This window comes from Martes martes, assembly GCF_963455335.1.
Source record: "Martes martes genome assembly, chromosome: 16".
Lineage (NCBI taxonomy): Eukaryota > Metazoa > Chordata > Mammalia > Carnivora > Mustelidae > Martes > Martes martes.
The window spans coordinates 63,376,070-63,397,572 of record NC_137904.1 but is presented as its reverse complement, the minus strand read 5'-3'; the positions used below and the strand labels follow the sequence as shown (position 1 = coordinate 63,397,572).

Below are 21,503 nucleotides of genomic sequence, written 5' to 3'. Positions count from 1 at the left end.
CAGATGTGACCCCCAGACCCCAGACTCCGTGGCTCTCAGAGAGGAGGGCCGGTCACCAGAAGCGGGGACACACGGGAGCGCAGCCCGGCTGCCACCTGGCTCCACCACGTCTCACCCAGCAACCACCGCACCAGCTTTGGCAACACTGTGCAACTGGTTTACGAAAATCTCCCAAACTATTAACAATGTATATACTTTGAAATATTCTGCGGCTTCCCCAAACATAAGCTGCTTACGAATTAAAAAACCCAAAATGCTTACAATCCCACCCGAGACACAGGCCAGGAGGGATGATGCCTACATCCCCACCTTGCCGGGTCATGTGGTGGCGAAGGGGAATGCTGGCATGGACGAGAGCCACAGGACGCTACTTGGAAGCCCCCCGCTCCCAAGACAGTCTGGGGGTGGGACGAGGCTCCCAGAGCAGGACCTGAGGCCAGGGATGGGCATCGATCCCCCGCCCCCGCCCAGAGTCTGGACTGTGAGTCAACACTGAGCCCGAGCCCACCCCCGCCAGAGCGCTCAAATAACTGCTCGCGACTCCACTTGAAGAATGTTTGGAAAAACATAACTCCAAATCCTGAAACGCAAAGGCTTTTGACCAATCAGCTATGGCCCCGGGTGTGTGCTACGTGCACGCTTGGAGCCTGAATGAAGGAACATGGGCGCGGGTCTTGCTTTCAGAGACTCTTCTCCGGTTTCTCTGTCGGGGAGTTGACGCCTCTACCCCACGGCACACCAGTGACAACTCTGCCCTGGAACGTGGTGCGCAGACCCTCGTCCTCAGGCACAGAGGCCCCGGCCCTTTGCACAAGGCACAGCTGGCCGCCGGCCACAGTGGGGCTGATGGGGACTGCACGTGGGAAGCTGGGCTGGGGCTTCTGGAATGACCACCCCGGCCAGAGGCCCACAGTGCCCCTCGCACACGTGGCCTAGGTCTGCACGGCTAGGCCTGCCAGGGTCGGTGGGAGAGGCAGCCCCGAGGTGGGCCACACTCAGCAGCGCTCGTCGCCTGTCCCCCTCCATACCCTGGCTTCCGCCCCCTGCATTCTTTCATATCCTGATGAAAGGATTTCACTTTGTACTTGAATTAAAACAACACAGAACCCGGCCCGAGTCTGGACTGTGGGTTTTTAGCTATGGGACTGCAGATAATGTCACTTCCTGTCCTAAAGGCTCAAGGGGTTGGGGGGCAGGCAAACCTGTTGCGGACACACCCTGGCCACGAAAGCACACTGGGGCCTCGATGAGACACTCGCACCTCGCAGGCGAGTTCCAGGCCGAGCACCCACAACGCGTGGGCCCCGTGCAGAGGGAGGGTGTGTGAATGGCTAACGGGCACTAGACGTGTCTGACAGTGGTGAGGGGGCAAGCATGTGGCCCATGCAGGAGGGGAGGCCAGTCAGGCCTCGGTCGCTGGCCGCCGGGGCATGAACCGTCCACTGCACCGCACACCTCACACCATCTACTCGGTTCTGAGCCACAGGACAGGACAACCACGGGTGTGACGTGTCTTTGTGGACAAGTGGGTCAGCACTGCTGGGAGTCAGTGGCACGGGCTGGGCCCCAAGCCGCAGGGTGAGGGGGCATGGGGATGGCCCCCGAGATTGGGAGCCGGACAGCCGCTGATGCGGCTGCCCAGGGTGAGAAGAATCCAATGACACGCTCATTCCAGGAATGTTTTCTGAATGTAGACGCCACGGCGGCCGGGGCGGCTCCGTCAAACACAGACGCACCATGCTCCTGCCTTGCCTGCCAACTGCACACCTGAATCTGCTTCTCGAAAGTGCTTCTTACTGGCTGTAGGCACCACGGGGGAACTCTGAACATTAAAATAAATGGGTTAATGTTTTCCTGTAAATGAAGGGACCTCGGGTGCCGGGGGGGCTCCGTCGGTGAAGCGTCTGCCTTGGGCTCAGGCCGTGATCCCGGGGTCCTGGGGTCGGGCCCCACATTGGAATCTCTGTTCACCGAGGAGTCTGTTTCTCCCTCTGCCCTGGTCCCTGCCCATGCTGTCTCTCAAATAAATAAATAAATAAATAAAATCTTTCAGAAAACAGACTTGCATTTCCTCAGAAACAGATCTGACGGTTATCACGGCTGGGTCTCCGGGAGCTTCACACCCCGACTTTGTCCTGGTGCTCTGTAACTCTAGAGTTTGGAATCCGTCCTGGCACAACCCCAGGAACCCAACCCTCACAGTCAACGTCACCCCGGCCGAGTGACAAGGGAGAGCGCCCAGACGCCATCTGGGACCCGGCGGGCTGGTGGGCATTGTCTCTGCTCGACTCTGCGACTCGCATCCGGAGAACGACTCAGACCCGAGTGGACGCATCACAGACAGTTCCTGCAGGAGAGACCTGAGGTTTCTACACGACCGGCTCGCACCTTCTTCCGTCCCTGCCAGAGCCCCCAAAGGAAGCTCCGTCCCCAATGTCCTGAGGGAGAAGCGGGGTTCATTCGGGCACGCCGTAGCCCATCCCAATTAATCTGGACACTGAGCGCCTAAAATGCAGACCCCCCCCCCACAACAAAATCAGGATCGCCTCTTCTCTCCTGCAGAGGCGGACCGTGGACGTGGAATTCTCCCAGAGGCGCGCGGCGGCACCCGGCATCCGTGAGCGGGATCAGCGCGTGAGGCCATTTTCCCTCCCCGGTCTTCCTCCAAAATCCGGACGAGCTTTAGCCTTCTAACCCTCATGCTGCCGCCCCGCGCAAGGCGAAGGGGACAGGTGGGGGGGGGGGGTGGGCCGGCCGCCGAGAGCGGGGACGTAGACGGGGGTTCGGAAAACCACGCTTGACCACACTGACGTCCTCACATACGCGGGCGCTTCCTTCCGTCTTGCAATCCTCCTCAACCCGTCCTCGTGAGGACGGCGAAGCTGCTTCCCATGGAACAAGAGGCGCCTCGCACAGACCAGCGCTTCCCCTCCGGGTCCTGGCCTCAGTGTCCTCCCGCCCCAGCTCCTCCGGCCGGGCCGTTCCTGCAGCGCCTTCCCGGAGGCATTCCGCCCCGGACTCCCTTACACACTGCCTCACGTCCCCACGCCACGTGTTCATTTTGTTTTCTGCATCGTCATACAGTAAACGGGCCTTTCTGGGTGTGCGGTGCCCGATTTTAGCACATGCGGCTCCGCGTGGCCCCGCCCACAACCAGGAGCGTGAACACCCTTCAGCCCGCGATCCCTGCCACTCCTCTCCAGAAGGTCACGTGAATGCCATCAGACCAGGTGTCGCCCTGGCGCTGCCGGCCGCCACTCCACACAGTGCTTCTGGGGCCACCCGTGTGCTCGTGCGTCAAAGGTCCCCCATTTCCCGCTGTGTCCCGTTGGACGAGGCGCATTCTGCTTATCCAGCCACCTGGGTTTTCCCCGTTTCAGGTGACGATGAATGAAGCCACACAAACGGTCTCGCACGGGTTCTTAGGTGCCCGGTTTCCTTCCTGTGGGACGAATGCGCGGGAGTGGGACGGTGGCCCCCGGGGCCGGCCTCCTGCCATGTGGCCGTCCCGCTCGCCCCGGCAGCAGGGCCGTGGGAGTGCCGGTGGCCCCGCACCCTCGCCGCCTGTTTCATCGACCCGCCTCGCGGGTGTCGCGGTTTCTTGCCGTGGTTTGCGTGGTGTTTCCCTCACGGTTAGTGATCTGGAGCATCCTTCCGGGCCGACTGGCCGTTCCTGGATTCTCTTTGGGAAAGTATCTCCTCGGGTCTTTTTCCAATTTTGAATTTTTTTTCTTATTTCTGCTCTGCGGTACCTTTATATACTCTGGGCACAGGTCCTCCGTCGGCTGTGTGGTTTGCAAATATCCTCCCCAAGCCTGCGGCTCGTCTCCTCGCTGTCTGAGCTGTGTCTCTCGGAGAGTAAACATTTTAAATTTTGATGAAGTCCAATTTCGCAATTTGTTGGGTTATGGGTCGTGCGCCAGGTGTCAAGCCATGGCGCACATTTGACATCTGAGAGGGTGCCGGGAGGGGGCTGGCTGTCCTGCCGCGGTCCCCCGAGGCTGGCGTCCCACCGGCCCTGCCACGGGTGCGAAGACCCGCTGGGAAGCGTGGCCCAACTGAACGCCAGGCTCGTCTCCAGCACGACCAGGAGGCTTAACTACATGACCAAGAAAACACACGCTTCTCGTTGATGGGTCTCTGATCGCTCCTTTTACTCTGGAGGACTCGGAGCACGCGGTGCTGCTGCTTCCGTGTGGCTGATTGAGCATGAGCACTTCGGGCGGGAGTGTCCACACCGCGCAGGGGCACCGGGACGCGGCAGGGCAGCACACAGACCCCGGGGCGGCGGCTGGGTTCACGCCCTGCCTGGTGGGGGAGGCACCGACGTCCAGCCACCATGACCCGCCCCGCTGGTGCACGGAAGCTCCCCGAAGTCAAGCAGACCCACGACCAGCCCCACGACCGGCCCCACGGCCAGTCCCACGACCAGCCCCACGACCGGTCCCACGACCGGTCCCACGACCGGCCCCACGACCGGCCCCACGACCGGTCCCACGACCAGTCCCACGATCTCCTTGGACGCTGACTCACAACTGGCACCGAGGATGGACACTCGGTGATGTGTCTGCAGGTGCCCTGGTTACAGTCTCTTGATTCTTTATTTTATAGGCATCCCATGTGTGTATATTCTCGTAGAAAGATTTAAAAGACGTAACAAACCCAAGTCAGTTAACACAGCTCCTCCCCCTGCGCTCTCCCACTCAGAGTGAAGACGGACGCACCGTTTCGTGCCTGTTCTACCCGTACTCCTGCACACAGAGCCACATGTGGTGTAAAAATCCTGTGTGTACTGGTCTCGTCTGCTCTTCCCACTAACAGCACGCCAGGCAGCTGTTCTGTGCCAGCCCAGCGGAGCCGCTACAGAGCACACGATCCCCGGAAGGACCTGTCCCCTCATGCCTGTGGACGCTTAGATGTAACTTCTTCTCTAGCTCTCTTACACACAGGCAGGTAGTTTTCCAGGAGGGAAACCCAGAAGCCTATTTGCTTTCCCTACCTGATTTAATTAAACTCGGGCCTTAGCTGTTCTCACCCACGATCTTGTGTATCAAGACTTAGAGAACTGGGCGCCTGGGTGGCTCAGTGGGTTAAAGCCTCTGCCTTCGGCTAGGTCATGATCTCAGGGTCCTGGGCCCCACATCAGGCTCTCTGCTCAGCGGGGAGCCTGCTTCCCCCTCTCTCTGCCTGCCTCTCTGCCTACTTGTGATCTCTGTCTGTCAAATAAATAAATAAAATCTTAAAAAAAAAAAAAAGACTTAGAGAATTATTATCCTGCATGTTAACCGTGGAGGAATTGGTGTCCAGGGCGGAGGGTTTATGAACTAGTACCCAGATGAACCAGGATGAGTCCAGGTGAGTCTCACGCACACGCACACCCGCGACGTAGGTAAAGTCTGGAGCCACAGAGTAGCTCGGACCCAGGGAGGTCCACAACAGGAGGCAACCGGGCCGCCTGTCCAGCTGGAAGCACACGGAGAGGCCACACGACCACAGTCCACGAAGGGCACTGCTGGACGGGACCGCGGCGTGCACCCTGAGGCGGAACAAGGACTGGGGTCGGGGGGGGTTGCAGAATATAAGCGGGGGGCTGGGAGAATGAGCCAGCCGTAGCAGTCGGGGAGCAAAGGTGACCTCTGTGTGCAGCCGTAGGTTTCTGCTTTGACTTAGTGTGAGGAGTATTTGTCAACGTTCAAACATAGCCAGCTTTTATTCTGTTCCTTTCAAACGGCCGCACACGGAGCCGTGTCCCACGCTGGTCACCAGCACAGCAGTCACAGCACGGCCGTCACCGGAGAGCAGGGGTACACACCCACACGCAAGGGAGACATCCCCACGCTGACCGCAAGGGCCCCTGGAACCAACATCGCTCAAAGAACCCCCCTCGGACCCCAAAAGCCACATGGCTTGAAAATCTTACTTACTTTTCTATTAAATCCAGTGTGACCCCGGGCACCAGACTCACGCATTTCTGCATGCAAAACCTGCAGAGAAAGGAGAGAGCGTGAGTCACGCCGAGGGGGCACTCAGCGGGCGGGGGCGGGGGCGGGGGCTTCTCACTCCCGGCAGCTTTCAGGTTCATGAAGCAAACCCGACCGTCAGCCGGTCAGCGGAGGGAGAGAAACCCGGTCACAGGGTCCCCGGGGAGGGGCCCAGGTGAGACAGGAAAGGAGGCGTCTGCCCCAATAACGGACGCAGTGGCTTCCCTTCCCTTTTCTCTTTCTTGAGAAAGCCCGCCGGGGAGCGTCGGCAGGATGAGTGAGCACGAATGACTTCCGGGCACACAAAGGGACACGTGGGAGGAACCAGACACAGCGAATTCCATCATGTCACTTGCTTATCCAAGCCCTGACTGCGTCACACAGGGACTGGACTCCCGCAGGCCGCCGGGCCGGACCGCGAGCGCACTACCGCAGGCCGGGAGCCAGCCCCTGCCTCCTGCCCGGGCTGCGGGCACACAGCAGGGGAAGAAGCAGCCGCAACACTGAAGAAAAAGGCAACTTTGAGCTTTCGTGGGAGAAATGTGAAACATTTAATTCACCTGCTTCACAGACTACACTCCAACAACCCCCTCCGACCGCCAGGAGGCACACGGCAGGTGCACACCTGCAGGAAGCACTTCCGTGCCTCCCTGGCGGGACACGAGAAGAGGAGGAAAGTCGGAGAAGGCCACTGGGCCCGCATGGGAGGGACGGGTAAAAGCACCAGGCCACGTTCAGGGAGACAAGCTGTGATACATGTGAGGTTGCCGGGTAGGAAGGGTGACGGAGAGACCAGGAGGATGGTGGCTATGAGGACAACTGACTCCCAAGGGTGGCCTCCAGGTTCGGGGGAGGTGTGGCCCCACCGCTGCCCCCCATGCACCACTCCCCCCCCGCACCACTGTCCCCCACTGCACCGCTGTCCCCCTCCACACCACTGCCCCCACCACTGTGCCCCTGCCCCACTTCCCCCCCACGCACTGCTGCCCCGCACCACTGTCCCCCCCATAGCTGTCCCCTGACTGCTGTCTCTCATGTCCCGCTGCCCCGACACCACTGTCTCCCGTGCCCCGCTGCCTCCCGACTCCTGTCCCCCTACACTGTTATCCCCTGTGCCCCATTGCCCCCTGCACCGCTGTCCCCCCACTACTGTCCCCTTGCACCGCTGTCCCCCTGCACCGCTGTCCCCCTCACACTGCTGTCCTCCACGCCCCACTGTCCCCCCACACCGCTGTCCCCCGTGCCATGCTGTCCCCCCCGGACCACTGTCCCCCATGCCGTGCTGCCCCTCCGCACCGCTGTCCCCCACACCGCTGTCCCCCTCTCACTGCTGTCCTTGTGGCACCAGGACACATGCAGCGGGTTCAGATAAATCAGGATCTCTCGGTGGATAAAGATGATCTTCAGGAAAGGCATTTTCCAGTCTAACCCTGGGTTCTACGCAAACTGTGCCACTTTGTCATTTGTCTTTTTATCTAGAACGTTCTTATCCACTTCTGGATTCTAGTGATGACGGAATAATTTGTATCAGGCTAGTCCTCTTATCAATAATAATCAGCTCTGGACAAAATACAGAAAACCACCACGTAAAAGCACCAAGAGGAGAATGGATGCAGGTAGAAAACAGAAGAACTGCGGGCCAGTGCACCATTCCCCAGTGCATCCCACAGGCACGTCCAGTCCATGTAGCACACGGGGCAATGCTCCGCCGGAAAGCGGCCACCTCACTGGCGCAGTGTCTCCCGAGTCCTGGCGGGCTGCTGCCCGGCACACACGTGGGGCGAGACTCCCGGGGGCCGCGTGGAGACAGTAACTGGAAAGCTGCGCTGAGATAGTCCACACCCGCCCCCAGGGTGTGCACCGGCAGGGAGAGCCAGCCCGCGGCTTTAACGGGGCTTGATCCACATCTGGCCCTCCACTGACCTCCTGGCTGGGCTGGGGAATCGTGCCTTAGTTACCACCACGCTCCAGGACTCAGAGCCACACCCCTACACTAATAGCAAAGCCAAAGGTCACCAGTCCTACCACCAAATTGCTGGTATACCCTGACAGAGACCGCCTCGGGGCCTTTGCACTTGCTGTTCCCAAGGCCTGCAGTATCCTTGCCCCAGAAAACTAAGATTTACTCCTTTATTTTATCTAGATTTCGACCTCCCCTGGGCAGCCAAAGGAAAACATCTCCATTCTCCGTCCCCTCACTCTGCATTTCTCGCTCCCCAGTGTTTTGTTACACGGCAGTTTGTATCTGTCCTTACCACGGAAGGTATGTTCAGGACGTAAAAGGACCTCTCTCTTCTTGTTAATCACTATGGCTCTGGTGCCGGGGACGGTGACCGGCACAGTTCTGCTGCTTACCAAATACACGTGAGCGACTGAATACGGTAGGAGATTGATGTGGTAGTTTTTATGGGTTTCTAATATTTCACCCACGTTCTTGTTTTCTTGTCACTCTTGAAAGCAAGTAGCTTCAAGATTTTGTGAAAAGCAAATCATAATCATAATCATTAAATATTTAAAAAATAAAACCAAACCCAGCTCTGGAACCTCATGAAGTATCATGTAACTGCTGGGTGTTGAGTCTGAGAACGGAAAGACACGAACTATTTGCCTAACTAAAAACAACAAAAAAAGATGTATTTGCCATAAAAAATTAGAGGTACAGAACATTACAAGTGAAAATTACCCCAAATCCCAAGACAGCCGTTACAAAACACTGAATCATTCCAGCTGATTTTGTTCGAGGATAAAAGGGAACCACTGTCCCCATACACCCCAACCTGGGTGTTGCTGGGGGAGCCAAAGTCTGTCCCTACTGCCCTCAGCATCCCTACCCACTGCACATGGAGGGGGGCCCTGCTTCCACACGCGCCCCGCTCCTGGAGACAACCAGCATCGACACGTGGGGTTTTGTTTCTTTCCACAAGAGAAGCCTTGTGACAGCTGTTTTTCTAAACATCCCCCCCGCCCCGTCCCCAGTTCTTTCCAACATTCAACAAAGTTGGAAGAATTTTACAGGAAAGGCCTGCGTCCCTCCGCCTGGTTCCACCACCGGCTTCTATGTTGGCTTTATCACGTCTGTCTCTCCCTCCACGAGTCCACTCTCCTTTTGGTGCAGCTGGACATACCACACACTGCCCTCCGGATTCCACGTGTGTCCTTGATTTAAACCCCACACAATCAAGTGCACACATCTTCGCTACACATTCGTTGACTCGTGACCAAGGCACGCAGCCATGTAACCCGGACTCCGACAGAGAGCGCTACTGACATCCCAGAAGGGTTCCTCCCACTGCCCTCGGGGGCAGAATCGGTTCCGACGCCTCCCCCGACTTACTCCTCTGCTCCAGAATCTCACAGAAGCAGAGCTGTCCAGTGTGGACATCCTACAAAGCGGCCTCCGGGCAGCAGTATGTTTTCCAGGTTCATCCGTGGCTTGTGTGTATTGTGAGCTGATTCTGTTTCACCGCTAACCAGCGCTCTGTCATGTGAACACACTGCCCTGTATGATGCTGTTTTGTAACTTGTCCTCGCATGTCTTGGGCGGTATGAACACTGGTATGCAGAACGTCCCCTCTGTCAATGTGGGAATGAGCTCTGTTCGTATGGACACCAAGTTTGCTGTCCTCAGGATGCGTTCTTAGAAGCGGACCTGCCCGATGGATGGGGTACACTGGACCTGAATTACTGCTCATTGTCTGACGGCCTTCCAGAAAAGAAGGCCAAAATGCTCATTTTTTCACTTCTTGCCAACAATGGGTTCATCATCATAAAAAAGGAAACCGCCGTCTGCCTGACTGACAGGTGGGAAATGACATGTCATCTGAATTTCTTTGGTTAGTCTGGAGGTTAAATGCCAGTTAATAATTTCTGGGTTCTTTGTGTTTTTCTTTTGCTTGTTGCTTGTTCGTGCCCTTTGCATTTTTATACTGGGGCACTCATTGTCTTACCGATTTTTAAGAGTGTTTTATACATTAACAGAACCAAGAACCAAACCTTTTGTTACATGTCGCAAAATTTTTCTCAACTTACAATTTTACAGTTGACCCCAAACCAACACAGGGGTGAGGGGCACTGACCTCCCACGCAGACAAAATCTGCATGTAACTTCTGACCCCCCAAAAACTTAGCGACTAGTAGCCCATGGAAGCCTCACGGATAACAATGGAAACGTATTTTGTACAAGTATCATATCCTACATTCTTACAATAAACTAGAGAAAAGGCCGCGTTATTAAGAAAATCATCAGAGGAGCGCCTGGGTGGCTCCGTGGGTTAAGCCTCTGCCTTTGGCTCAGGTCATGATCCCGGCGTCCTGGGATCGAGCCGGCATCGGGCTCTCTGCTCAGTGGGGAGCCTGCTTCCTCCTCTCTCTCTGCCTGCCTCTGCCTACTTGTGATCTCTGTCTGTCAAATAAATAAATAAAATCTTAAAAAGAAAAGAAAGTCATCAGAGAAAGCACATTTACAGAACTTACTGTCCTGTGTTTACTGGAAAAAGCCTCCACGTGGACCGGCACAGTCCAACCCCACGTCGCCCACAGATCAGCTGCGCTTCAGATTTGAGATTTCTGTTTTCCTTGCTGCACGACACTTAAAACCTATCCCTGCCTTTATGGCTTCTTAATTGTCCCCCTGAGCATTTTCCCAGTACTTTTGTGAGTTCTCCTTTTTACATCCGAGGCTTTGTTACATTCGGAATTTATTACGTTTAAGAGGGAGGGATCTAAAAACTTCAAATGGTGAGCCACGTGCCCCAAATAGTAGATACCGAGCAGTTCATTCTTTTTCTGAATCACACGCTCTTCTGATACACACAGACTCTGCCTTTGGAACAAGATCTCTGTTCTGGTCCACGGACGTGACGGTCCACCCTCTTGTTTCAACTGCGTCTTCGGAACGCGCTGGGGACGGCAGGACGAGCTTTCTTTCGCAAACCCGTTTCCCAAGGCCGCTCTCAGACAGCTGGTTTTCCAGCTGACCTTTACAATCAACTTGTCAGCATTGTGTGGAATTTATGATTCAATTTAGGGAGAATTTATATCCTTCATTTACCGGGTCTCAACATGTAATCATCTGGCCAAGTCCCCCTTTTATTCAATTTCTTTTCGTTTCAATCAGTAAAGTTTTATGGGACCTTCTATCTAGGCACACAGTGCGCGCTGAGCCAGACCGTGCCCCTGTCGCTGTCGGTTACTGTTGTTATAAAGTGGATTCCTTTCTGCCTATTTCTAACATATAGAAAATGGAACACGTTTTAAGCGACTGCTGTGAAAAATGCCCTAAGTGGAAAGCATAACACGTGGATGTCAGTTTAAGCACTAATAGAGTCAAGCGCAGCCAGTCCCGGACGAGGAAACAGAGCACCCCCGTCCCCACGGCCGGTGCGCCCAGGTGCCTGCCGTGCCCGCAGGAGGCAGTGCTCGCGTGGTGCCGCCTGCGCATGCGCTCGGTCAGCCGCTGGCCGCTGTGTGTAGTTTCCCTTCGTGTTTTAACTCTTTTCTGCAAAGCTGAGGTTCGGCTCACGCACGAATACTGCAACTTTGCCTTCTCCTTCAAAGACGCACACTGTTCGTGTTGATTTCTCAGCAGGTGAAGCCACTGGCTGGCGTTTCTAGCACAATGTGCCGGACGAACCAGAGTCAGTCCACGCCCTTCTCTGGGTCCTAATCACGCTGACGGAGACACAGAGTGATGGGGGCAGCTGGTGTGGAAGACATTCTCTCACACAAAGCAAGTAGCCTTCTATTTTTGTTACAAGTTTTCATTAAAATTCATTTTTAATTTTATCGAATAATGTTTCTCCTTTCACCCACTAATATGACGGATTATGTTAATAGGCAGCCTGATGGAAAGTCATCAAAGCCGCCTCGAACAGATCTCACGGCGCAAGGTCACTCTTCTGCACTGCAGGGCCCTAGTTGCCGAGAGTTTACCTGAACTCAACAGTAGCGGCTGTCTGCGTGCGTGTACCCGCACACCTACGTGTGTAAGTGTGGGTATGTGCCTCTGTGTGTCTGCGTGTGTGAGCCTGTGTACACACACGTGTGAAGTTTGTGTGCACACGTGTGTATGTGTCTGGTCTGTGTTGCTGTGTGTGTATGAGACTGTGCATGTGTGTTACGGTCTGTGTACACACACACACGTGTGCCCGTGTTGCTGCCTCTGTATGTCACCGCGTGTGTGTGTGTGTGTGTGTGTGTGCGCGCACGCGCGTGTACACACATACCGTGTGCGTCCTGGTTGGCGCCCCCGTGTGGTAACCTCTGGACCAGGGCTCAGAAGTGCGCCCGTGGCCAAGCGCACCGTGTGCTCACAGGCTGCTGTGTTACACCTGCTCCCTTCTGGATTTCAAAAACAATGACCTGCAGTTGAATCTTCCTCCTTTTGCTTGTCATGCTTCCCCTTTTTTATTGCTTTCCATTACCTGTAACACCTACTCACTAGTACCTGATTTTAAGGTCACTTAAATTTTAGAATTAAATTTTATTTCTTAAACCTTTTCCTTCCCTTTGCTAGTTCTCTTTTATCTTGATGTATTATTTTGTCGTCGTAATATTTATCTTTCTGTTCTACAGAGACAATAGTTGTAGAATTTCATGGAAGGCATAAGGCATGTGATGCCTCCCCTGCCCAGAGACAGGACAGCCGCTGGTTACTCAGGGGTCCCTTCTGGCCATAGCCGAGGCCATGCAGACCAGGGGACACTCACCAGAAAGACCAAACACTGGATGGAGGGGGGCCTCTGACCTCCAGGAGGCGGGGAGGGGGCTGGAGGCTGAGCGCCATGAAAACCGGGGGAGCCAGAGATGGGAGAGCTTCCGAGATCGGGAGGACACCAGCGCTCCCCGGGGGTGGCGCCCGCCCGCCCTCTCCACGAGCAGGAGCCCCGCTCCTCCACAAGATACACCCCCGAGGACTTGCTCTCGCTGCCCCATGCTGGCCCTGCACGCGGCCTGCCCCTGGCCACGGCTGGGTGACAGAGAAGGACCTGCGGAGCTCAGGCCCACCGCGGGCTGTGGCTCAAGTCTGACATACGCTCTGGGTTCCGACCAGAGGCTGCGCTTGGTGGGAGAGCTGGGCCGGGCACCGTCTTCACGGGCGGCACACGGCGCCTCCCAGAGCCCCCGACCCATGTGCCAGGGAGCTTTCCTGTTGCGGACTGCTCGCTCCGAGGCCTCCCCTGCAAAAAGCACCCGCCAGAGACACTGGGCCTCGAGTGTCCCCTTTTGAAAAGGAACTTGGGGGGGGGGCAGCTCAAAGGAGCAATAAACACACTTCACACAAGCACATTCTCTGGCGTTTCACTCACTCCAGCAGGTTTCAGAGAACGAAACCTGACACGAAACCAGTTGTGTCCATCACGTGGTATCTGTAGCCAAATTAAGTCTGCCGTTTGGTACCATCAGGTCCTAATTTACTCACTTTAAATAGCTGCCCTTCTAGCAGCACAGAGCGGCCGGCTCTCCTGAGGGGCGTCCAGGCTAGAACGAGGACAAGACGTGAGTGTGGCCCGGGAGCTGCTATTTCTGGCCTGCCCTGCTCCCGAATCACGGCTGCTGAGAGCAAAGCCAGTGACTCCATCAGTCAGAGGAGCACGATACCCCTTCCTCCGAGCTTTCTGCCCTGCGAGGCAGGGAGCTGACCCCGACCGTCTCCTGGCCACAGCCCGGGGGCCAGGCACCGACGGGGGGCCCTGCGCCCCCAGAAGTACCCGCCCAGTGCGCGTGCCTGGCCCGTCATCGGACGCAGCTATCACGGGACTGGTGTGAACTTCACAAGGCTTCTGTCTTTTTAATTTAGAAGAGATTAAAATGTCGAGACAATTGCAGTTAAAAGGAAAATGGCTTTAAAGAAAAGCATAAATATTTGGGGGTAAACATCATAATGTCTGTAATTTACTAAAAATAGCCATAAACACAAAACAATGAAGCAAACAACGCTGGTAAAGTTGGGGTGATGAGCACAGGGGGATTCATTTCATGATTCTCTCCACTGCTCTCCAGAATGGCTGGCCATTACCCCGAAACAGTCCACGGAGGAGACGGAGACGCACTCTCATGCTGATGAGTCCATAGCAGGAGAACATTCCAGGGAAAGATCTAATTGTTCAAAACCTTGGCAGCGTGTCCCCATTTCGGAAGAAGGCCAGGTTCCGAGGGAGGCCCCAGCCTCTCCCACCTCGGCTTGCCGCAGTGCTCGCGAGCGGCGGGTTCTGATCAGGAAGCCCGTGCACACCACACCACTGCAAAAGCAGAAAACCCGCACACTCTCCTGAGAAGCCAACCTCGCCCACGCAGGTGACTCTCGTGACCAACACCCAAGGGAAGGAGACACAAGGCACACAACGGGCTTCAGGGGGACACCCCCACACGGCCCGGGGCCTGTTCCCACAGATGCCGCCTTGTGAACTTCGGACCCTGCTTGTCGGAGGTCTCCCCAGGTTCCCCAGGCTCCTTCGCCTGCTTCCGATTGGACCTGAGACTCAGGAAAGAACACCGCCCCTCACCGGAGACGGGAAGTGAGCAGACACCGACCTGCCCAGAGGACGCACGCTGAGTCAGGAAGGGGCCGCCTCGGAGGACAGGCAGGCACCCAAGGCTCGGACCTGCTCACCCGGGGGCCCCCCAAAAGCCCCCCCACCGGCACAGCTGACTTCAGAGGCTTCTTCCTGTGCCCTGGGAAACCGGCCAGCGGTGCAGAGAGGGTGAAGGGAGACCGGCTGTGGCTGCGAGCCCCTGGGAGCCCTGGCACGCGGGCACTGGAAGAACAGGGCGCGTGGGGCTGAGAGGGAAGGTTTTCCACGAAATGCACCTGTTTGTGTTCACACAGAGCGGCTGGGCCTTATCCCTCTTGGTCTAGCACAAAGGGGGCCTGTGGCAGATGTGTAAGTTCCCAATGTAGGTACGCATTAAGGGATTCGTTTCCATAGAAGAACCAGACACTTAAATCATGATCGTCTACCACATTTATTCTCATCCTATTTCAGGCCCTCGGACGTGCTCTTTCTGTATTAAGAAGCTATGCCCTTGACCCCGGTCTGTCCTCAGGGGCCTGTCGGGCCCGTGTCCCCAAGCACAGAGGAGACAGCAGCCGCCCTGCCTCAGGGAGTGAGGGCGGGGGCGCCATGCGGCACCAGACTCCTTCCCGCTCACCGGCCCTGTCACAGCTTCCTGAGAGCCGACCCTGTTTAAACCCACAGGCCTGTGACGTGCTGAGACAAGCGGGGCTCGCGGGCGACACAGGTGGCTCTCGCACGGATCCCTTTCAAGCCAGCCGGTCCCTATTACGGGAACCGAGACCGATGTTACCGTGGAACTCTGAAATTGCTGCCCATCCGCTGGCCCCACGCCAGGCCCATGTCTCCTGCACACGTGACGGAAGAAACGGGCCGGAAGGGATTCCACACGGGCCTGGAGACCAGGGCAAGGAGAGCAATACGTCAGCCCCTCTGCAAGCAAGACCGGCACAAGCCCCCGGGCCCCCGAGTCACACACACCCCAACCTCCCCTTCCCGGAACGACAACGCCCGTCCCCGTCACGGGAGGGTCAGCAGCCCCGGCCCCGTGCCGCCCGGTCCACTGCAGGCGAGGCCGCTCCATGGCTCGTGGGGGATGTGGACTCCCCAGGGGCCGCCCAGCTCCCACCCGGGAACTGCACGCAGCAGACTTTGCTCCTAAAATACCCACAGGTGGGAGCCTCTTTTGAGGAAGTCCCCTGCACTTTAAACCTGCCAAGTTCTTCCTGTTTAAAAAACGCGACTACTTTCCAGCGGCACCAGGTTGAGTCCCTGGGGAGGGTGCATGGTGTGGGGACGAGGGAAAGCGGCGGTGGGCTCCCGGCAGCAACGTGACGACAGACCAGCTGCGGCGTGCTCCTTGGGCGGGCACACGCGGCTCCAGCCGACCCTCCGCCGGGACTGCGGGACCAGCCCGCGACAGCACCACTGCCCCCGCGGCTCCTGCAGCCCTCTCCCCCGCTCGCCATTATCTGCCCCATTCCCAGGGGAGAAGGCAGAGGTTCAGGAGGTCCTAAAATCACCCCGCCAGTGACTGCCCTGAGCGCCGTCCTCCAGACCCACACGCCACATGTGCTCACGTGGGCCAAGGCGACTGGACCCAAACTCAGAAACAGCACTCGCTGATCCCTCGAGGCCTTCGGAGAACGTGTTCAATGCCTCACTTCAGGTTCCATCAAGGAAAGCAAAGGGCAGAGGAGGACAGTGGCAGCTCGGGACAGAGTACCCCGGGCGGCACAAGGCAGGCCAACGGCCGGGCTGGGGGCTGCGGGAGGCCGGTGGGACCCCAGGCCGCACACAGGCAGCAGAACCAAAAGAAACGGACAGCGTGTCCACCCCGTTGGCCTCTGCCAAGGGCTGTGCAGGACACCACGGCCCGAGCGCCGGGCCGCCCACCACCGTCCACAGGCTTGCCCTCCCCTGGACTGAGAGCGCGGTGGCTCTGGGTTTAAGGGGAACCCCCCCATACGGCAGCTGCCCCCATGTGCCGGCCTCCACGCGTGCCTCGAGGTGTACTCCAGGAAATCAGAACGCCCAGAATGTCTCCAAATGTTAACGGCACATTTCTCGTGATTTCTCGTGAGAGAAACGTTGATCGCTTCGGCGGACTGCCGAGGACCAGACATCTCCGCTGCTTTATGAGCCGCGAGCCTGCGCCTCTCCCCTTACCAGCAGCAGATGACACGCTGGCCGCGTGGCTGGGGCTGGCGGCGGGGGCCGGGGAGTCCAGCCAGAGGCGCGGCGTGAGGTGCCGCTTACCCCGAAGAGCACACCAGACAAGAGCCGGAGAGACGTCAGGCCGAGCCAAGGACATCAAGTACAGTTGCCCCAACGGCTTCTCCACGCTCGAGACCCTCAGAGCCACCAGGAAAACGTTCCAGCGGGCGAGGCAGAGGAAGAGCCGCCGCTGAGAGGCTGAGCCCATCCCTGGCATTCTGGTAGCAACACGTGAGATCGTGTTGATTTTCTAATTACCTCTTCTGCGTAAACTGTGTCTCCTGACATCCTCGATACTGTCCTCGAGCTCCTTACCCAGGGAGGTGGCTTGGGAATTACGTCGGCGGAGGTCACTGTGTCACACTTGCTGATTTTCCCTGTCGTGCTCCCCGTCTGTGTTTTAGAGAGCGTTAGGTCAGCGACCGTGGGGCCTCCCTCCCCAAACCTGCCCCGACGGCTTCCAGAAACAGAAGGACCCCCACCAGGAAGGGGCGACGTCCGAGCCCACAGCGTTTCGAACTTCTTTGCTCCCCCAGGAAAATCCCTTTTCCCTCCATGCACACGGAGGCTCCGAGGAAGAATGAGTGAACACAGACGCGGCCCCCAGCGGTTCCCTTCCGGACAGCCAGGAAGCCGAACGCATGTCCGCCCAGCACAGACAGAGGAGCACCTGCTCCGCTGTTGCCAGAAGGAGACACCAGACAAGGTGAGGACGTCCCGGTGTCCCGCTCTAATGTCACTAACGTTTGTGCGTAATTCGGGTGTTTTGACATCCACGCGTGCAAAGCCAGCCCATCGCGGCACCAACGATTTCAAGCAGCTCTGCCCGGTCCGGTGCGGCCCCTCGGGCTGTGGTCTGGGCAGGGGGCTGGCTGGCGGCGGCCACGGGGATGAAATGTGTGTCCCCACTAAATCCATGGCCCTGCTTCTCCAGAGACAGCAGCGGGGGCAACATGTAAGGTCTGGCTTTGTCCTAAAGTGCAAGAACGTGGCCCAAGCCACAGACAGCGGCCAGGACGAGGCTGGAACACCGAGGTCTGGCTCTTGCTGAAGAAGACGGACAGCAGCACGCCGACCCGCCTCACAGGCGGCGCACACCTGAGGCTCGAGCTGCTATCTGCCTCCTCCCCTCCAGTCCTAGTCCTGAGTGGACATTCTCTTCATGGTTCGCAGCACGTGGAGAAAGGCCAGCACAGGAACATTAAAACCAGAGAAAGGACACAGCAGAAAGGTGTTATCTTTGTGATTTCTCTATAGCTGCTTCCCAGCGAGCTGGGCAGGTCGTGACCCCCAGGAGGCACCAGGCACCCAGGGGCCCGCGGCTCTCCTGCTCCGGACGCCTGGGTCACGCGCCCAGCTGGGAAGAGCGTACGGCTCTGGGAGGGTAGCTCCTGTCATCTGGGGGAGGCTGATGCTCTGACACCAATTTTCACCTGCCAGTAAAAACAGGATCCTAAGAGCGACTCTCGGTAGAACTCAGAGAGAAGAGGCTGGGCCCGACACCCTGGGGCACGGAGAGAGTATGACCGTGTGGTGTTAAAAGTACGCTGGAAATCTGCTGAATCCACAGAGAAAACATATTATTCAGAGCGGTTACATGATCATCACATGAAAACCGCAAAGGCTTATGGTACCAGCAGCATCAAGGACGTCACGGTGTCCTGCTCTAGTGTCAGGGTGAGAAACTGAACAATGAGTTAATAGCTTGAGTTCCTACACTAAGCTGTCCCCAGCCAGAGTCTAGACCAAGTGAGGCCCTCCGCAGAGGAGAATCTGCCTCGTCCTTACGCAGTTCCAGAGGCAGGCTGGGAAGGCGCCGGCCACACCTGCGGGAGGCGCTCTCTGTGTCCGAAGCAGACTCCACGTGGAGGTAAGCTTCTCCGGGCCGTCATCACCCCGTCTACAAAAACAGTCAACGTGGATCAAAGACCTAAATGTAACCTCAGAGGAAATACAGATGGATAAATCTTCACGGCTCCGGAAGATGACATCAGAAGGATAAGCAACGAGAGAAAGAAGGCGGGTGAGACGGAGCCTTCCAGCAGCCAAGGGCGCTACCGATGGGAAGACGACCCACAGAACGGGAGAAGGTATGCGCAAGTATGAATCGCAAAACGTATGTCTGATCGGATATTCTAGATTCTAGCATCTAGAATATGTAAAGAATCCCTACAACTCAACAAGAAAAAAGACAACACAGTGAAAAAGCACACGTAAGATCTGGACAGAGGTGTGACAACACGGGATCTCAAGGACGCAGGAAGCAGGCGAGTTCGTGCGCTGCTGGTGAGGACACGAGGCTGGGCAGCAGCCGGGAAAAAGCCTGGCAGTTCGTCAAGGAGCCGCCCTGGGACCAGAGAGTCTGCGCGAAGCTAAGGAACACGTTCTCTCTGAAAGTAGAGACAAGCCTGCGTTGAGACGGCATTTCCACGCGTGGGAGCTGTGGGGTGGCATAAATTAGTCCAACGTCTTGGTGAAGAAGTTTGACAACCGACGTCACAAGCTCCACGCTTTGCCCTACTGACCCCATTCCCAGAAATGACTCTAAGAAACAGTCCAAACGGGGCAAAAGCTCAGGGGCGCACCGAACAGGGGGAAACACCTGCAGATCCTTGAGTTTTGCAGGAACAGGGAAATGCTTTAAATAACATCGTGCGCAAACGGGACGAGTGTTCCATTTGGGAATAACATCCCGGCTAACAATCGAGAATGACAGTCTGAAAATTTGAAAATAAAATATAAAACATGCATGACTGTAGGTCAGGGAAATTAGGTGCACATACGGACAAGAAGAAAGGATATAAAAATAAGAACGTTCATTTGCAAGGTGCCTGGCACTCTGGGTGACCTTTCCCCATCTCCTGCCTTCCGCTGTGTGCACAGTCACGCTGTCCATGCAGGAGACCACAAGGGAGCAGTGGCCCACCCCAGCGCCCCAGCACCCACACGCATTCCTGGGCCGTGTGGTCTGAAGAGCAAACGCGGGGGACGACGCGGACTCCGTCTGCCAACCCTGCGGTCCAGCACTCTGCCCCCGGTAACGCGGAGCCTCACCCTCTGGGGTGAATGTGAACGCGTTCTGCCCTGTGTCTGGTCCACTCGTGCTGCTCTCCACGCTCTCAAGCTCGCCCTGAAGAGGCAGAGGAGAAGAAGAAGACAGCGCAGGGGCCCAGATCGACGTACAGAAAACAGGAGACTGAGAATAGGCTGGAGGCAACAGAAACAGGGGATCTGAAAGAACAGTACAGGGAAAATGGCTGAAAACAGAGAAGGAGATGGGAGGCTTGAGCCCAGGCCGTGCTGTTTCCTAATCTGCAGGGCACACGTCCCCTGTACCGGACTGGAGCCCGTGGCTGGGCGGCACGGTGCCCTGGCACGGCTGGGGGCAGGGCACAGGGCTCCACGGAGGGAGAGGCCCCAGTGTGCTGCTGGCAGAGGGGCACTGTGGGGGCACATGCGGCAAGAAGGCAGCGGGCACTGGGTCCAGGAGCAAGTGTGAGGACGGGCCGAGCGACCCTGAAAGAGAGGGACGGACACGCAGGAGGGGTCTGGTCAAGGAAAGCTCAATCTGGAAGCACGTGACCTGAGGACCTGCCAACTTCCCATGGCAGTGGGGAGAGGAGGGGCATCCCTACGCCCTGGACACCACCTCTGAGTCCTCCTTGAGGTCTCCGGGGCACCTTCATCCCCTGCCCCAAGCACGTATCCCACAGCGCCACAAGGACACACTACTGGAAGGCCTGCACGGTCCCCGGAGGTCAGCTGGTTCTCAGGGGAACTCCAGAACGGCGTTAATGACGACACCGTGTCGCAACATCAGCTGCGACGTATGAAATGGGCAGGGCGGGGGCTGCGGCCAGAACACAGGCTTTGGAACAGAGGGTCTGTGTGTCCCGCAAGCTCTGCTGTAAATGAAGCTGTAAGCCAGGGAGCCGCACGCCGAGGAGCGCAGCCTCGATCCTGCTTCGTTCCGGCTTGGACTGGTCCTCGGGCTGTTAGCGAAAGCGAACGGGAGGCCACGTGGCAGAGCCCTTCGTAGGCTACAGAGCGTTCTGCAATTACCGTTACAAAGTTCACACGTCGCAGAAGCACTCAGCCACGGTCTCACCTGTCATCTCCACGACAAAGGGGAGTACGGTCACCGCACGCTGGTCTTTGTGAGCACTGAGGACCACTGACACGCGCTTACAAATGGACAGACAGACCAGAAAGGCCTTCAGGGTCCCAAAGCCCCTAGTTTCTTAGGATATCCTGGTGTCCTACAACACCAACAGGATAAAAGTCCTTCTAAACCCTGAGGTGTTTCCCATAAACGCAACACCAGCGCCCCTGTGAGCAGACAGGCAGAGGAACATGGGGACAGTGGTGTGGCTACAGCCTGACTTGTCCCGACAAGAGCCCACGTACCCACGCAGGCCTGGCCGTGGCGCTGGCCCGTGTGGCCGGCGAGGGCAATGCTCCAGCAATGGCCCCGCCCTCCGCATGGCTGCCTGGGGGGGGCCCGGCCAAGTCACACGGCCCGAAGACAGGACCGCCGCGCGTCCATCTTCTAGGAAGAACGACTTCCTGGCAGCCCTAGGGTGACAATGTGTCCCTGACGGGCGGCACACACGTCCTGTCTGCCCAGAGCACCCACGAGAAAGGGCGGCCTGGGCTGGGGCAGCAAAGCAGGTCAGCAGCGGCCGGCTCAGAACAGGGGCAGCGTGAGCCCCGTGGGCAGAGCCGACTCCCGGCCGGGCCTCTGTTACTGTTCCAGCAACATCCTCGCTGGACACAGTGCCCCCGGGGGCAG

The 21,503-nt window shown here is 57.4% G+C and overlaps 1 protein-coding gene across 1 annotated transcript in view; it reads right to left on the bottom strand.

The window, feature by feature from the left end:
• The window catches only part of RPTOR (regulatory associated protein of MTOR complex 1), a 316,629-nt gene that overhangs the window by 128,911 nt on the left and 166,215 nt on the right, over positions 1–21,503 (bottom strand). The window contains exon 7 of the mRNA XM_080826085.1: positions 5,925–5,984. Within this exon, the coding sequence (XP_080682211.1) occupies positions 5,925–5,984 (60 nt within the window). The remainder of the gene's footprint in view (positions 1–5,924; positions 5,985–21,503) is intronic.